At 46.1% G+C, this 18192-nt stretch overlaps 1 protein-coding gene across 1 annotated transcript; it reads right to left on the bottom strand.

The window, feature by feature from the left end:
* Window positions 1-459: 459 nt before the first annotated feature.
* LOC119303335 (scarecrow-like protein 21) lies at window positions 460-4499 on the bottom strand. Its single transcript, XM_037580453.1, has 3 exons — window positions 4246-4499; window positions 1077-2782; window positions 460-973 (listed from the first exon to the last, which is right to left on the bottom strand). The coding sequence occupies exon 2, from the start codon at window positions 2727-2729 to the stop codon at window positions 1104-1106; it is 1626 nt and encodes a 541-aa protein (XP_037436350.1). The 5' UTR covers window positions 2730-2782; window positions 4246-4499; the 3' UTR covers window positions 460-973; window positions 1077-1103.
* Window positions 4500-18192: the final 13693 nt, after the last annotated feature.

An 18192-nucleotide genomic window follows, 5' to 3' on the forward strand; every position in this document is an offset into this window, starting at 1 on the left:
TTCTGGTATAATCATTCACCTTCCTTTTTTTTCACCCAGGCATCCCCCTTTCCATTAATCGCTTTACAAAAAGATAGCAGTATCCAGCGTATTACAACCATTCAAAGACCAGCGCACCAGCAAAAACAAAAAACTACTACATTAGTGTCAAAAACGCTCTTCTATTATGGGACGGAGGGAGTGCAGACTACACTAGTGTCAAAAAACGCTCTTATATTATACTGTAGGACGGAGGGAGTCCAGGAAACCTGCACCTATTACAGGAGAAAAACCTGATACCACCAAAACTACCCAAACAGTATCATAGCAGTCTCACAAGACAGTAATAAAAAGACTAAAGCAAGACCAACAGACACATGACCAGACAAACGTTCCACGAACAAAAGCACCAGGCCACGATGAAGGATGAAGCGAGTCCCACGATCCTAGACTTTTCTCCTGAATCAGTACGCGATGATCGATGATATTCAGTACTGTAGTATTATTTCAGGGCAGCAAGCAGCACAAGAGGTTACAATAAACCATCACGTCATCATTACCAGGCCTGATCATTACACAAATCAACGACGGTTAGGACACATGCAACAGGCGCCGCTTGTGCCTGCATAGCTTTTAATCATCTCTAAACACCCTCTAATTAGCACAGTATATTACAAGCATGTCAATCCTACAACGGGAGCAAACCACAACACACCAAATTCCTAGCTATAAACATATTTATTTATTTATTTAATAACTACGCCTGCTTCTACATTACGGCTGTCGCGGTATTATCACAGCAACTCCTGGTGCCGACAAGCAGCAAAGCCCTTACATAAGCTCAGGTTCCATCTGAAACTGGAGAAAGCACAAATCACTCAAGCTCAGGTTCCAGTGAAAATCACTCAAGCTCAGGTTCCAGTGAATTAGATGGCCAGTGAGCAGACAGACAACTGAACCGACAAGCAGAAGCCCTTATAAGCTCAGGTTCCATCTGAAATTGGGGAAAGGACAAGTCAGGCTACAGAAATATCGTGGATCAACATAACACAAATCACTCGAGAATTAAGTTTCAGCAATAAAAACAGCGCACATACATGACATGAGCTTCTCCTCAGGACATGTCAGCACCATGCAGAAGACACGACCAACACTCTGCTCTTCCAACCAAGGTAAAGGACTCCGTCCCTCTCCTCAAGCCTGTAGCAACTGTGGTAGCTATCCAGCAGTGTTTTGATGGTGTTGTTCACCACCGAACTCAGCGGGTACGGCCTGAATCCAGCCATTGCAAACCTAGCCTTCCATTTCCCAAACACCTCATGCCTCTCAACCCTTTCAGCACCCTCACACGCGATTAAATTGACGATATCCCTTGCGACACAGTGCTGCTCCGTGCTAATCCGTCTCTTGTCATCCCTTGGGAGAGCAACGTCTATTGACTCAAACATTGCCGTATAGTAGTCGAGAGTCTCCAAGTACCTTGGCAAGAATGCACTTGTGTTTGTGTTCGACTCCTGCTCAACAAGAGTCACCACCCTAGGGGACAGGCTCATGATCATTCTTGCAATCCTGTCCCGGTGATTTTCCACGCTCACGCTTTCATCAGGAGTATGGTGCAGCTGATAGGCAAAATTCACTACAATAGCCTCCCCAGGTCTTATGTCCAGATGCTGAATATAAACCTCATGGCTAGCAGCACGAACAGCATTGAACTCAAAGGGCAGGCCACACGAAGCAGAGACACTATGCAATTTTGTCCCAACCATATCCAGTCCACCACCTCGGGCATAAGCAGAGTTTGAGTCATCTATACCAGTGATTCTTAGGAATGGTGGACCCCCGGGCCTCGCTGCAAGAGCCTGAATGATAGTTATCCACTGGCTCCCCTGTGCGATTTGGAAATCAATGATGTGAATGAAGTTCTCGCCTTTGATAGCTTCTGCTATGGCACCATTGGCTGACATGTAACCAAACTTGTAGAATGGGCAGATCTCACAGAGGAGATGCATGTAAGACATGAGCTCAGAGCCTGTAGGTTCTTTGCACTTCAAGGATTTATACAGCTTACTTCCAGAGAAAGAGAGCCTGGCCACAAGCCCTTCCAACATGTATGCTCCTAGGCGTTGCATTGGATCTCCAGAGACAGACACCAGCTGACCTAGCTCAGATATCAATAGTTCTGTCGCATACATATCATTCGCAGCAACAGCCTTACCACATGCTATGATCACCTGCTTCAAGTCTCCCGTGTCAATTCCCAAAAGCTGTCTCCAGTTATCTTGTTTCAAAGGATGGTTGGCTTGCAATAAGCTCTTGGGGCTGTCAGAGGCTATGTCCAATTCAGGTCCAAGAATTGCATTTTCTAGCTCCTTTAGTTTACTCTGGAAATCCGGTATCTCGGTAACACATGAAGCAGTTGGGGGTGAATCATATGTGTCGTATGAGTGGCTATCATTCTGAGACAGGGGGCTCCCACTTATAGGGGAGATGCTATGAGAAGATGTCGAACTCTGTGTAGGATAAACACCATTTGCTGATGATGATTCGAGTGTGCAGTACTGTGCTTCAAATACTTGAGGATTGGAACTAATTTTCTGTGACCCATCACCTGAAGATGTGTAGTGAACATCCAGATGATTTTGCATCATATAGAACCGTCCATTTTCTGCTAAAGGCACCGAGTTGTTGTAGTACGCCATTTGTGAATCATCTGAGCATCTATACGTACGTTCTGAAGCCTTAGCTGACATACTGGTGATTGCAACCTTGTGGGACAAGCTCAAAATGAAGTTGATCCTGCCATCTTTAAAGTAAGTATAATTAGTATGTTGCTATCATCAACTGCACACCATCAAAGTCACAGAAGCCAAGGAAGGAATGCATAAGCGCATCCTGAATCAATTTTGAAGTTAACACCTGAACTCACATCAATTTTACATGGGCATATGGTTTTGAACCAAATTATATTTCAGAAAGTATAGAGCAAATGCAATGAAGACCATATGTTCAAGTAGACAAACATCATTTCAACAAACTCATATAAATTTAATTGTTGACCAAACAGTGTCAAGCCACATCAATTTGAAGTTGATGTTTCTAATCATTTCACGGTAAGAAGTAAGAAGAAGCAATTTCACCATATGCTTTCTTGCCACTCCTGTTTAGCTACCAATATTTTGATAAGACAATTGCGAATCAAACAGACTGAACGCAGGTTATTAGATAAAGGAAAGCTTTTATTGAACCTCAGAAAATCAGATCAAGATGATTCAATTACTGAGATTCTATTTTGAAATACATCAATAACAGCTCACATTCAAGGCCATAGTTCCACCATGTAATCATGTATACACCCCGCCGTCCCCTACCGAACATTGGTGGCTTCAGGCTTGTGCATAAGCCTGCTTCTGGCTGGCTGAGTGGCTGTGCAGAAGCCAAGTAGCAAAATGAACGGCTGACACGAATGCATTATTCTCTGGTCAATTTAGGCTCCACTTTATTCCCAGTTTGCTTTTAGGCTTTTTCTTTTTTCTTCCTTTCCTTTTAGATTATGTTTAATCGCCTAGTTGTAATTCGTTTTTGTTTTGTTTTGTTTGGTCGTTGTATCACTGGTGCTACCTTAGCGATGTGTTGCAGCCGTGTTCCAGAAAGGAAGAAAAAAAAAGCATCCCCACTTTAGTTGTCTTTTCATCTACTACAGCATAGCCAATAGCAACCAGCGAGAATTCAATCGATGCATTTTTTTTAAGAAACTAGGAATACTTTCATTCCCAATTTCGTCGAGAAGAAGCCTATCAAATTGGAAAAAAGAAATTGAGTTATGAACCTGAGGGTGACCAGGCCCCATAGGACTTGAAGCAAGTGGATGAGCAGAGAAGCAATGGTATATCAAGAACAGGGCATAAATTAAATTACAGATCTTTCTCTTAAAAACAATAAAACAGACTATTATCACTGGGAATTTAGTTGTATTGAGCCGCAGATAAAATAGACTTCTATTTATACAAAGAAAATAATACACGAGTGTGACTAGAGATAATAGAGGCAAACAGCTAAACCTAGTTTATTCTTCCGAGGTGCGGCGTGGGGGCATTTTTTGAGGGGCAAACCGAGGACAAATTCATGAAATTGGTTAGCAGCAACAGCACAAAACGCCATGAACTTACAAAATTCAAGAGCAACCAAACAAGTAGCAGGGCTGCTGAGCAACATGAATCACATCACAAGCAAAACAAGCGCAAGAAAGACAGGGCAGGGCCGCCATACCTATGCGGCCATCAAGAAACAAGCGGCGGCGGCGGACAGGATCTCAGATTCTTGACCGGACAGCGCAAGAAACAAGAAACGGATGGATGGGCGGTCAGGGTAAGGGTCAGGGGTGGAGGTGCTCCGAGTAGTACAAGAGAGGGAGGAAGGAGATAGGGGGGATTGACGGAGGAAGAGCGGGCGGGGAGAGAAGGGGAAGGAGGGGAGGGGAAATGGGTGATGGAGACGGGTGGATGGATGGTGGGGAAGAAGAAAATGAGACGAGGCCTCTGGACTCTGGTTGATTAGAATAAGTAAAGTGGCAGCAGCATTACCAGCCGGCAGAACCGGCGGTGGGCCAGTGCTGGGGCCGCCGGTAGCACTGGATATTTTCCACCCGGGGACAGTAGCGGCAGCGATTTGGGGGGCGGGGCGGGGCAAAATTTCATGTTTTGACCCTTTTTGCAAATAAAATTAGAATCTGACCCCGTTCAAAAATATTTCGGGATCTGACCCTTTTGCCTATCGTCAGGGGGTCTGGCGGTAGGTTTGCACGTCCTATCGCCGCCCCCTCTGACGGTAGGTCCTTTGACGGCGACTGACGGCCGTTGGCAGACGCTGACGTGGAAAAGGGCCTACCGCCATCGGGTACGGCGGTAGGTTACTGAAGCCTACTGTCAGACCCTCTGGCGGTAGGGTCATGTGTGGTGGATAAGGTGGGAAGGGGCTTGTTTGTGGGCCCCACCACCACTCTTCTTCCCCACTCATCTTCTTCCTCGTGCTCAGCTCCTTTCCCCCATCTCTTCCCCTCACAAACCCCCCTAGATGCATTCCACTTGCTTGAGATTTCATCGGTGGATCCGGAGCATTTTCATCACCCAAGGTACCTCCCCCATTCCCCCTCCTTTTTGATTGGTTGAGATCTTTGTTTTGTGTTGATTTGGTCAATTTATTGCAAACCCTAGGTGTTGATGTTGTTGTGTGCATTTATGATGCATTTGTGGTTAGGGTTATGGTTATGTTAGGTGTTAGGATTAGGGTTAGGGTTATGATGGTTATGTTGGGGGTTAGGGTTATAGGGGTTATGGTTAGGGTTAGGGTTAATGGTTAGGTTAACTTTAGTATGAATAGTAGTTACTTGTCCAATTTATACAAAATTTAGTTCATTTGTACATTTGTGTTGGTTGGAGGACATATATGGATTGATTATATTGTTTCCAATTTCTTAGATGCATAAGCTCGTAAATGTTTATTATTTGGACAAGTCGACATTTATGCTTGGAAATGACGATGAAGGGGAAGAGGCTATGGTTTTTGACACAAGTCCAAGCTTTGATGATCTTGTAGTTAAAGTGAGAAGCGTTTTACATTGGAATGTCTCAAATGCCGTGGTTAAGCTTATTGGGAGGTATGACGTTGGATTGGGAGTAAAGTCCTGATTAAAGAGTATGCCCATCACCTCCCAATTGCATTGGAATGTGTACAAGGAAAAAGTAGACGCATCACAAGACAAGTCTCTTGAGGTCTTTGCCACAAAGGTTGATCCTCCTCCTCCTTTGCAAATTGATCTCAACCGCAATGCATCCTCCCCCATACATGATGATAGTGCCAAGGTGTATGTCCCCAATTGTTCTAGCCAACCACCAAGTAGCCAACCCAATGAAGATCATATCAATGCTAGCGCCATAGTACTCCGTCATGATGCTATTCCTCATGTCGAAGAAGATGCTATTCCTCATGTTGAAGAAGATGCTAGTGGTCATGTTGATGATGATGCTATTGTTGCTCAAGAGGATGCTTACTCGGAGAATGAAGAGATTCATTACAATCCAATTGGTAACTTGGATGTCATTGTGCGGCAACAAGACACGGACCGTACCCTCCCTTATAACTGTATGTGTGGGTATAACTCGGATGACGAGGGTCCGGAGGAAGAATTGGATGAGGATGGGTTGACTGCACAAGAAAATGAAATCTACAAGAAGGTGACCGGCAAGGAGAGAGGACCGCCGTTGTTTAGGGATGTGAGTCTTGCGGACAATGCCGTCGTTGACGGTGGGCTGAGATTCTGGTTGTCTGAGCCAACGCCGTGCCCCAAATTCAGTGATCCTCGACCAGAAAATGAGGATGAGTATGCTCATTTGAAGAAAGGCATTGATGTCTACTACACAACCTTCTTCTTGTAGACGTTGTTGGGCCTCCAAGTGCAGAGGTTTGTAGGACAGTAGCAAATTTCCCTCAAGTGGATGACTTAAGGTTTATCAATCCGTAGGAGGCGTAGGATGAATATGGTCTCTCTCAAACAACCCTGCAACCAAATAACAAAGAGTCTCTTGTGTCCCCAACACACCCAATACAATGGTAAATTGTATAGGTGCACTAGTTCGGTGAAGAGATGGTGATACAAGTGGTATATGGATAGTAGATAATAACTTTTGTAATCTGAAAATATAAAAACAGCAAGGTAACGAATGATAAAAGTGAGCGTAAACGGTATTGCAATGCGTTGAAACAAGGCCTAGGGTTCATACTTTCGCTAGTGTAAGTTCCCTCGACAATAATATCATAAATGGATCACATAACTATCCCTCAACATGCAACAAAGAGTCACTCCAAAGTCACTAATAGCAGAGAACGAACGCACAGATTATGGTAGGGTACGAAACCACCTCAAAGTTATTCTTTCCAATCAATCCGTTGGGCTATTCCTATAAGTGTCACAAACAGCCCTGGAGTTCGTACTAGAATAACACCTTAAGACACAAATCAACCAAAACCCTAATGTCACCTAGATACTCCAATGTCACCTCAAGTATCCGTGGGTATGATTATACGATATGCGTCACACAATCTCAGATTCATCTATTCAACCAACACATAGGACCTCAAAGAGTGCCCCAAAGTTCTACCGGAGAATCACGACGAAAACATGTGCCAACCCCTATGCATAGGTTCATGGGCAGAACCCGCAAGTTGATCACCAAAACATACATCAAGTGAATCACGTGATATCCCATTGTCACCACAGATACGCACGGCAAGACATACATTAAGTGTTCTCAAATCTTTAAAGACTCAATCCGATAAGATAAATTCAAAGGGGAAACTCAATCCATTACAAGAGAGTAGAGGGGGAGGAGAAACATAAGATCCAACTATAATAGCAAAGCTCGCGATACATGAAGATCGTGCCAAATCAAGAACACGAGAGAGAGAGAGATCAAACACACAGCTACTGGTACATATCCTCAGCCCCAAGGGAGAACTACTCCCTCCTTGTCATGGAGAGCACCGGGATGATGAAGATGGCCACCGGAGAGGGGTTGCCCCCTCCGGCAGGGTGCCGGAACGGGTCTAGATTGGCTTTCGGTGGCTACAGAGGCTTCTGGCGGCGGAACTCCCGATCTATTGTGCTCTCATATGTTTTTAGGGTATATGGAGATATATAGGCGGAAGAAGTACGTCAGGGGAGCCACGAGGGGCCCACGAGGGTGGAGGGCCCAGGGGGTGGGCGCGCCCCCTATCTCGTGGCCTCCTCGAAGCTTCCCTTACGTGCACTTCAAGTCTTCTGGGCTTCTTTCCTTCCAAAAATGGGTTCCGTGAAGTTTCAGGTCAATTGGACTCCGTTTGGTTTTCCTTTTCTTCGAAACCCTAAAACAAGGTAAAAACAGAAACTGGCACTGGGCTCTGGGTTAATAGGTTAGTCCCAAAAATGATATAGAAGTGTATAATAAAGCCCATAAACATCCAAAACAGTAGATAATATAGCATGGAGCAACCAAAAATTATAGATACGTTGGAGACGTATCAGGCATCAAGTTTGGTTCTTTGGTAGAGTTCAAGATATGGTTGTGTGACTATGCCATTAGGAACCATAGGCCGTTTGTTGTTGGTCATTCAAATCAAAAACTTCGGTACACAGTCAAATGTGACTAAGAAGGTTGCAAATGGATGGTCCGCGATAGAAAAATCAAGGAAACCGGGCAATGGGTGTTGAAGAGTCATGTTGGCACTCACACGTGCGTACCCAGGACAAGGCCGAATGAAGCAAAGGACACCGTCAACTCACGTCTGAGTATCTAGGATACAAATTGTTGCATCAAATAGCACATGATTCAACCGTGAAGGTCAAGTTTCTCATGTCTTCGATTGAGGAAATTTTCGGATTCCCGGTCAAGTATGGGAAGGCATGGATGGCGAAGGCAAATGCTATTAGGATGTTGCATGGTGATTATGAGGCTGCATATAACATTCTTCCCAAGATGTTGGCAACCATTGCTCATCGAAACCCGAGAATGCACCATCGGGTGGAGTCAATTGACGGAGTGTTTCGTCGTGCCTTCTGGAGCTTTGGACAATGCATTGAGGCATTCACGTATTGTCGCCCGGTCTTGTCTATAGATGGTACATTCTTGACCGGCAAATACAAGGGCACATTGATGGTGGCGATGGCCCACTCTTCAAATGATAACGTGTTGCCGGTGGCATTTGCATTGGTGCCTTCGGAGCACGATGATAATTAGGAGTGGTTCATGGGGCATGTGAGAACCAAGGTGATAGGCAAGCGAGAGGTATGCATTATATCAGATCACCATCATGGGATTCTCAAAGCAATAGACATTGATATTCCCAGTCTTCCAAAGCTTCAATATTGTTGGTGCATGAGACACTTTGTTGCAAACTTTTACCGGGCATGCAAGAGCAAGGAGTTTTGCAAAGACCTTACCCTTGTTTGTGTTGCATTCAACACCGACACATTCAAAAGCCGATATGATAAACTCCTCAAGGCTTTGGAGAAGAACAAAGGGGGGAAAGAATTCTTGCTTAGGCACGAGCCGGATAAAGAAAAGTGGTCACGCGCTTACGATGAAGGAGGTATGCGATATGGGGACATGACAAACAACATGGTGGAATGTTTCAACAATGTGTTGAAGGGTGTCTATTCCTTGCCGGTGACCGCAATACTTAAGTACACTTTCATCAAGCTCAACGAGTATTTCCTAAAGCATTCTGAAAGCACGGCCAAGTGGACTGGCGAAAAGATGGACTATCCATTCAAGGTTCAGGATTGGTTGTTCCATCAAGTGCGCAAGTCTGCCAAACAACAAGTGGTCACATATAATAAAAAAGAAATGATTTATCAAATCGATGAGCCAGGTGGGACAACAAGGGACGGTAGGTCTTATGGTGGAGTTGCTTACGAGGTGCACCTCAAAAACCGTTGGTGCCAGTGTGAGAGGCCACACAAGTATCATTGGCCTTGCTCGCATTTGATGACCGCAACACGGGCGAGAAACATGCGCGTATCCGATGGCACAACGGTGCGGTTGCGCGAGTTCACATTGGAACGAACAAGGTTGACATGGGCGCCTCGGTTCAATCCTTTCCTTGATGCCTCACAGTGGCCTAAGTATGTTGGGCCAGACATTGTGCCAGGTCCCACACTCATGGTGCCTATGAGGGGAAGAAGAAGAAAGAAGAGATTCCGGAGTGACATGGATGATCTAGCTGGATACACCGGAATGAAGCAATTTGGTAGTGGTCATTTCATGGAGCCACCGGAGAACAAAAAATGTGGAGAATGCAACGACACATGACACAATGTTAGGACATGCAAGAAACCAAGAACCAACATGGGCACTAGTCAAACACGTGGACGGAGGGCTAGCCTTGGAGGGGGTCGTAGTCGTGGAGGAAGGACTAGCCTTGGAGGTGGCCATGGCCGTGGAGGAAGGACTAGCCTTGGAGGGGGCCGTGGTCGTGGATCCGGTGGATCTAGGACACGCCGGGTTGATAGGGGAAGGCCTATCGACGTGTTGCTCAATCTGGATGGTTGAAATAATGTGAATGGTACTACTTTTAATATGTTCATGCATGTGTTGATATATTTGCCTCTTTACATGTCAATGTGTTCATATTTGACTTAACATCTTTATTTGTTGTAGGCATGGCTTCATCCGGTTCCATGACGAGGCCACTATGTGCTCACCAAGAAGACATGCCACACAAGTGGAAGGACGCATCTTTGGACAAGGTGAAAGAGAAAGATGTGAAGATTCCGCCATGTTGGTGTGGAGATGTTTGCAAGGTGAAGGAGTCCACCGACTGTGACGCCCCCGATTCAATCGTACACTAATCATACACGCAAACATGTACGATCAAGATCAGAGACTCACGGGAAGATATCACAACACAACTCTAACAATAAAATAAGTCATACAAGCATCATATTACAAGCCAGGGGCCTCGAGGGCTCGAATACAAGAGCTCGATCATAGACGAGTCAGCGGAAGCAACAATATCTGAGTACAGACATAAGTAAACAAGTCTGCCTTAAGAAGGCTAGCACAAACTGGGATACAGATCGAAAGAGGCGCATGCCTCCTACCTGGGATTCTCCTAAACTACTCCTGGTCGTCGTCAGCGGGCTGCACGTAGTAGTAGGCACCTCCCGAGTAGTAGTAGTCGTCATCGACAGTGGCGTCTGGCTCCTGGACTCCAATGTCTGGTCGCAGCAAACGGGTATAGGAAAGGGGGAAAAGGGGGAGAAAAGCAACCGTGAGTACTCATCCAAAGTACTCGCAAGCAAGGAGCTACACTACATATGCATGGGTATATGTGTAAAGGGCCATATCGGTGGACTGAACTGCAGAATGCCAGAATAAGAAGGGGATAGCTAATCCTGTCGAAGACTACGCTTCTGGCAGTCTCCGTCTTGCAGTATATAGAAGAGAGTAGACTGAAGTCCTCCAAGTAGCATCACATAGCATAATCCTACCGGGTGATCCCCTCCTCGTCGCCCTGTTAGAGAGCGATCACTGGGTTATATCTGGCACTTGGAAGGGTGTGTTTTATTAAGTATCCAGTTCTAGTTGTCATAAGGTCAAGGTACAACTCCAAGTCGTCCTGTTACCAAAGATCACGGCTATTCGAATAGTTCAACTTCCCTGCAGGGGTGCACCACATTTCCCAACACGCTCGATCCCCTTTGTCCAGACACACTTTTCTGGGTCATGCCCGGCCTCGAAAGATCAACACGTCGCAGCCCTACCTAGGCACAACAGAGAGGTCAGCACGCCAGTCTAAATCCTATGGCGCAGGGGTCTGGGCCCATCGCCCATTGCACACCTGCATGTTGCGTACGCGGCCGGAAGCAGAACTAGCCCCCTTAATACAAGAGCAGGCTTACGGTCCAATCCGGCGCGCGTCGCTCAGTCGCTGATGTCACGAAGGCTTCGGCTGATACCACGACGTCGAGTGCCCATAACTGTCCTTGTGTAGATGGTTAGTGCGTATAGGCCAGTAGCCAGACTCAGATCAAATACCAAGATCTCGTTAAGCGTGTTAAGTATCCATGAATGCCGACCAGGGCCAGGCCCACCTCTCTCCTAGGTGGCCTCAACCTGCCCTGTCACTCCGCCACAAAGCAACAGTCGGGGGCCGTCGGGAACCCAGGCCCACCTCTACCGGGATGGAGCCACCTGCCCCTTCAGCCCCCATCTCCGAATAGTATCATAAGTAATGTAACAGTATAAGTATATATCATATGCCCGTGATCACCTCCCGAGTGATCATGGACCAGTAGTATAGCATGGTAGACGGACAAGAGTGTAGGGCCACTGATGGAACACTAGCATCCTATACTAAGCATTTAGGATTGCAGGTAAAGGTAACAACGGTAGTAGCAAGGACAGGCTATGCATCAAGATAGGATAACAGAAAGCAGGAACATGCTACACTACTCTAATGCAAGAAGTAGAAAGAGAGTAGGCGATATCTGGTGATCAAGGGGGGGGCTTTCCTGGTTGCTCTGGCAAGAGAGAGGGGTCGTCAACACCATAGTCGTACTGGGTAGCAGCGGCGTCGGTCTCGGTGTCTAGAGAGAGAAGAGGGGGAAGAAACAATAAATATTAAGCAAACAGATGCATAGCGATGCATGACATGACAAGTAGCGGTGCTAGGGGTGCCCTACCGCGGTAAGAGGTGGTACCGGTGAAGGGGGGAAACATCCGGGAAAACATCCCCGGTGTTTTGCGTTTTCTGACAGACGAACCGAAGGGGGAAAGTTGTGTGTTCTCTATGCTAGGGATGCGTGGCGGACGAACAAGCTGCATATCCGGATTCGTCTTGCTGTTCTGAGCAACTTTCATGTACAAAGTTTTTTTCATCCAAGCTACGGTTTAATTTATATTAATTTTCAAATTTTAATCATTTTTGGAATTAACAGAGTTAAATTAATTTGGAAATGCCATTATGATGTCAGCATGACATCAGGGTGATGTCAGCAGTCAACAGTCAGTTGACTTGGTCAAACTGACGCATGGGTCCCGCATGTCATTGACTGTTTAGCTAATTAGCAATAGTTAATTAAGTTAATTAATTAATTAATTAACTAAATTTATTAATATTATTATTATCATCATTTTTATTTAATTTTTAAATTCTTTTAATTCTATTTTTTAACACGTTCTGGGGGCGGGGCCCATATGTCATTGGGCCAGGGGGCCGATGCGGGTTTAGCGAGCGCTTGGCGCTGCGGGCGCCCGACCAGGAGAGAGCCTACCGGGCGCAGAGGGGCACCGGCGCCGGGTGCGTGGTCGGCGGCGCGACGCGGGCGGTCACCGGAGTGGGACGCCGGCGTAAGGGCAGCGGCGGGCACGGGCCGATGAGAGGAAGGACAGGGTCGCGAGCGGATGCGCGTGTGGCGGCAGCGGATGTAGGCGGAAGGACGCGACCACGCACGAGCGGGCGAGCGCGAGGCCGCGCGGGCGCTGGCTGGTCGCTATGGACATGGCCGGCGAGGGCTGCGGTGCGCGTGGTCGCATGGGGCCGGCATCAGCAGACGCGGCAACAGGTGAGTGTGAGCGATGATGGTGTGATACGTCTCCAACGTATCTATAATTTTTGATTGCTCCATGCTATGGTATCTACTATTTTGGGCAATATTGGGCTTTATTATCCAATTTTATATTATTTTTGGGACTAACCTATTGACCGGAGGCCCAGCCCAGAATTGCAGTTTTTTTTGCCTATTTCAGTGTTTCGAAGAAAAGGAATATCAAACGGAGTCAAAACGGAACGAAATCAACTAGAGAAGTTATTTTTGGAAGGAAAGCTACCGGAAAAGCTTGGAGTGCACATCAGAAAAGAAGGGAGGTGCCCACGAGGGTGGGGGCGCGCCCACCCCCCTAGGGCGCGCCCCCTGCCTTGTGCCCCCCCCCCTTCGGTCCACCGACGTACTTCTTTCACCCATATATACCTACGTATCCTAAAACTTCCAGAACGGACAATAGATCGGGAGTTCCGCCGCCAGAAGCCTTCGTAGCCACCGAAAGCCAATCTAGACCCGTTCCGGCACCCTGCCGGAGGGGGAATCCCTCTCCGGTGCCCATCTTCATCATCCCGGTGCTCTCCATGACGAGGATGGAGTAGTTCTCCCTCGGGGCTGAGGGTATGTACCAGTAGCTATGTGTTTGATCTCTCTCTCTCTCTCTCTCATGTTCTTGAGGTGATACGATCTTGATGTATCGCGAGCTTTGCTATTATAGTTGGATCCTATGATGTTTGCTCCCCCCCCTCTACTCTCTTGTAATGGATTGAGTTTCCCCTTTGAAGTTATCTTATCGGATTGAGTCTTTATAGATTTGAGAACACTTGATGTATGTCTTGCCGTGCATATCTGTGGTGACAATGGGATATCACGTGATTCACTTGATGTATGTTTTGGTGATCAACTTGCGGGTTCCGTCCATGAACCTATGCATAGGGGTTGGCACATGTTTTCGTCGTGATTCTTCGGTAGAAACTTTGGGGCACTCTTTGAGGTCCTTTGTGTTGGTTGAATAGATGAATCTGAGATTGTGTGATGCATATCGTATAATCATGCCCACGGATACTTGAGGTGACATTGGAGTATCTAGGTGACATTAGGGTTTTGGTTGATTTGTGTCTTAAGGTGTTATTCTAGTACGAACTCTAGGGCTGTTTGTGACACTTATAGGAATAGCCCAACGGATTGATTGGAAAGAATAACTTTGAGGTGGTTTCGTACCCTACCATAATCTCTTTGTTCGTTCTCCGCTATTAGTGACTTTGGAGTGACTCTTTGTTGCATGTTGAGGGATAGTTATGTGATCCAACTATGTTATTATTGTTGAGGGAACTTGCACTAGTGAAAGTATGAACCCTAGGCCTTGTTTCAACACATTGCAATACCGTTTACGCTCCCTTTTATCATTCATTACCTTGCTGTTTTTATATTTTCAGATTACAAAAACCATTATCTACTATCCATATTGCACTTGTATCACCATCTCTTCGCCGAACTAGTGCACCTATACAATTTACCATTGTATTGGGTGTGTTGGGGACACAAGAGACTCTTTGTTATTTAGTTGCGGGGTTGCTTGAGAGAGACCATCATCATCCTACGCCTCCCACGGATTGATAAACCTTAGGTCATCCACTTGAGGGAAATTTGCTACTGTCCTACAAACCTCTGCACTTGGAGGCCCAACAACGTCTACAAGAAGAAGGTTGTGTAGTAGACATCATGGTGCAGCGCGCGCTGCGGAAGGAGCCGGCCGGAGCGGGGCGCGTGTAACGCCCTCGATGCGGCTATATCTCCCACGTGTCGAAGCACGACTTAGAGGCATAACCGCATTGAAAGCAATGTCACAAGTGAGGTAATCTTCACACAACCCATGTAATACATAAGGGAAAGAGATACATAGTTGGCTTACAATCGCCACTTCACACAATTACATGAATAAAGCATTACATCATCCAGATACACACAAGGTCCGACTACGGAACCAAAATAAAAGAAGACTACCCCAAGTGCAATACAGATCCCCGATCGTCCCAACTGGGCTCCACTATTGATCGACTAGGACGAAACAACACAAAGCACAAGATCTTCATAGAGCTCCTCCTTGAGCTTGGTTGCGTCACCTGCACGATATCATCAGCACTTGCAAACTAGTTTTGGAAGTATCTGCGAGTCACTGGGACTCAGCAATCTCACACCCTCGCAATCAAGACTATTTAAGCTTATAGGTAAGGTAAAAGGTATGAGATGGAGCTGCAGCAAGCGACTAGCATATATGGTGGCTAACATACGCAAATGAGAGCGAGAAGAGAAGGCGAAAGCACGGTCGAACAACTATGATCAAGAAGTGATCCTAGAACAACCTACGTCAAGCATAACTCCAACACCGTGTTCACTTCCCGGACTCCGCCGAGAAGAGACCATCACGGTTACACACGCGGTTGATGTATTTTAATTAAGGTCAAATTCAGGTTTTCTACAACCGGACATTAACAAATTCCCATCTGCCCATAACCGCGGGCACGGCTTTTGAAAGTTCAAATCCCTGCAGGGGTGTCCCAACTTAGCCCATCACAAGCTCTCACGGTCAACGAAGGATATTCCTTCTCCCAAGACAATCCGATCAGGCTCGGCATCCAGGTTACAAGACATCCTCGACAATGGTAAAACAAGTCCAGCAACACCACCCGATTGTGCCGACAAATCCCGATAGGAGCTGCACATATCTCGTTCTCAGGGGACACTTAGATTGTCCAAACTTCCGGTAGGCCAGCCCAGAGTTGCCCTTGGTGGCCGCTGGCGGCTGACAGGCTGGACCAACACTCATAGGAGCACTGGCCCGGGAGGGTTAAAATAATGATGACCCTTGAGTCTGCAGAACCCAAGGGAAAGAAAAGGCTAGGTGGCAAATGGTAAAACCAAGGTTGGGCATTGCTGGAGGAGTTTTATTCAAGGCGAACTATCAAGGGGTTCCCATTATAACCCAACCGTGTAAGGAACGCAAAATTCGGGAACATAACACCGATATGACAGAAACTAGGGCGGCAAGAGTGGAACAAAACACTAGGCATAAGGCCGAGCCTTCCACCCTTTACCAAGTATATAGATGCATTAATTAAATAAGAGATATTGTGATATCCCAACAAAATAACCATGTTCCAAACCTAGAACGAACTCCAATCTTCACCCGCAACTAACAACGCTATAAGAGGGACTGAGCAAAGCGGTAACATAGCCAAACAACGGTTTGCTAGGACAAGGTGGGTTAAAGGCTTGGCTTAACAATTTGGGAGGCATGACAAGCAAGTGGTAGGTATCGTAGCATAGGCATAACAAAAGAGCGAGCAACTAGCAAGCAAAGATAGAAGTGATTTCGAGGGTATGGTCATCTTGCCTAAAATCCCGTAAGGAAGAAGAACGAGTCCATGAAGAAGACAAACGGACGTAGTAGAATGGGTCCTCACAAACGCGACGTTATCGGAACCAACCCGAAGAAGCAACACCGGAAAGAATCACACAACATAGTAAACAACCAACACATGAACATGGTATGATATGCGGGATGCGGTATGTGATGCATATGCATGATTTGGAAAGGAATGATTTAATCTGGCCTCAACTTGGAAATCCAAGAGTGCCACTGGAAAGGTGAGATGATTTCGGTTGAAATCAATATAAAGATCACCGGAATCGGATGCACGGTTTGGAAATGGCAAGCAAAATAAATATGGCACCGGTCTGCGATAAACAGCAAGTAGCCATCTAAATGCATCAAGATAAATATGCTACAACATTCAAACATGGCAACAAAATACATGGCAGGGATCCACTCAAGATGCTTGACAAAAGATGAACACTGAGCTACGGCTAATTGACTCATTAACAGGTTCAAACAAGCATGGCAAAAGAGCAAATGATAACAGATTTCAGGCTTAGTGAAATTAACACAAGTCTGGAATTTATCATCAGGAAGCAATCTTTAGATCATGAAAACTACATGCTACAGGAACTTAACATGGAAAAGCAAGGCATGGCATGAAGCTACTCAAAGTACTTAACAAAAGTCCCTTAGTGACCTTGAGCCAAAAGGAATCAGAAAATACAATTGCAAGCATGTGAACATGGCAAAAACATAAACAGATTCAGACTTAGTGAAAAACTGGAGCATGCAAAACAATTAACGAGTGGGCATGTTTATGAGCTCGATGCACTCACTACAGAGCATGGCATGACAAACTAAGCATACACCCATCAAGAAGACATGGCATAAAATCTAGAAATGGCAAGAACAACAACATAGCATGCACGGATCAATAGCAACATCCTCGGCAAAATCGCTAAACATGTCAACAATCCGCCAGGATTCACTTTATAGCAAAAGTAGAGCTCGATTGACTCAAGCTAGGGTGCTCCATAATTGCAAACAAAGACATTGATGGATAGAGCACCACAATGTTAACAAAACATCCTTAATGATCATCCTCAAAAGAGGCACGGATCACTAGGGAACAACATGAACATATGGCATAACAACAAAATCAGGACAAGGACTTAGTGAAATTCTAAGTCCCTGAAAACAGCATCAACGATTACGCTACTTTGCAAGCTTGTGCTAGTCACCACAATTATCACAAAAATACATGGCATACACCCTTGTAAAGATGGCATGGCATATAACAAAATACATGTGGAGCTCAGGATCATAGCATGCACACATCAATCATGGCAAAAATGACAAAATGCCATTTGCTGAAACAGAGCTGACATATTCCTCACATAGCCCTCTTCCAACAGCATTTCGGGCATTAAGATGAACTCAAATGAAAATGATGCAATGAGATAAAATGATTTACTCGTCGATACGAACATTTTGATATGCTACACGCACGAATTGGAGCAACAGGTGCAAAGTTATGATGCGATGAAGATGCCAAAAAGTTAGTGTTTCGGAAGGAGAAAGTCAACCCTCGAGATATTTCCAGATCTGAGATCTGGCGCGGGCACTGTAGCAGTTCGCAAACCGAGGCTCACCGGAGATGGCTGCGATGGTGGCCGGAGAGGGTGCCGGCAACGAGGAGCGACCGGCCGCAATGGCGCGGCAGCCGGAGCGTGGGGCGGCACCGGCGACGAGGTCCGTG

The sequence above is a fragment of the Triticum dicoccoides genome, chromosome 5A, assembly GCF_002162155.2.
Source record: "Triticum dicoccoides isolate Atlit2015 ecotype Zavitan chromosome 5A, WEW_v2.0, whole genome shotgun sequence".
NCBI lineage: Eukaryota > Viridiplantae > Streptophyta > Magnoliopsida > Poales > Poaceae > Triticum > Triticum dicoccoides.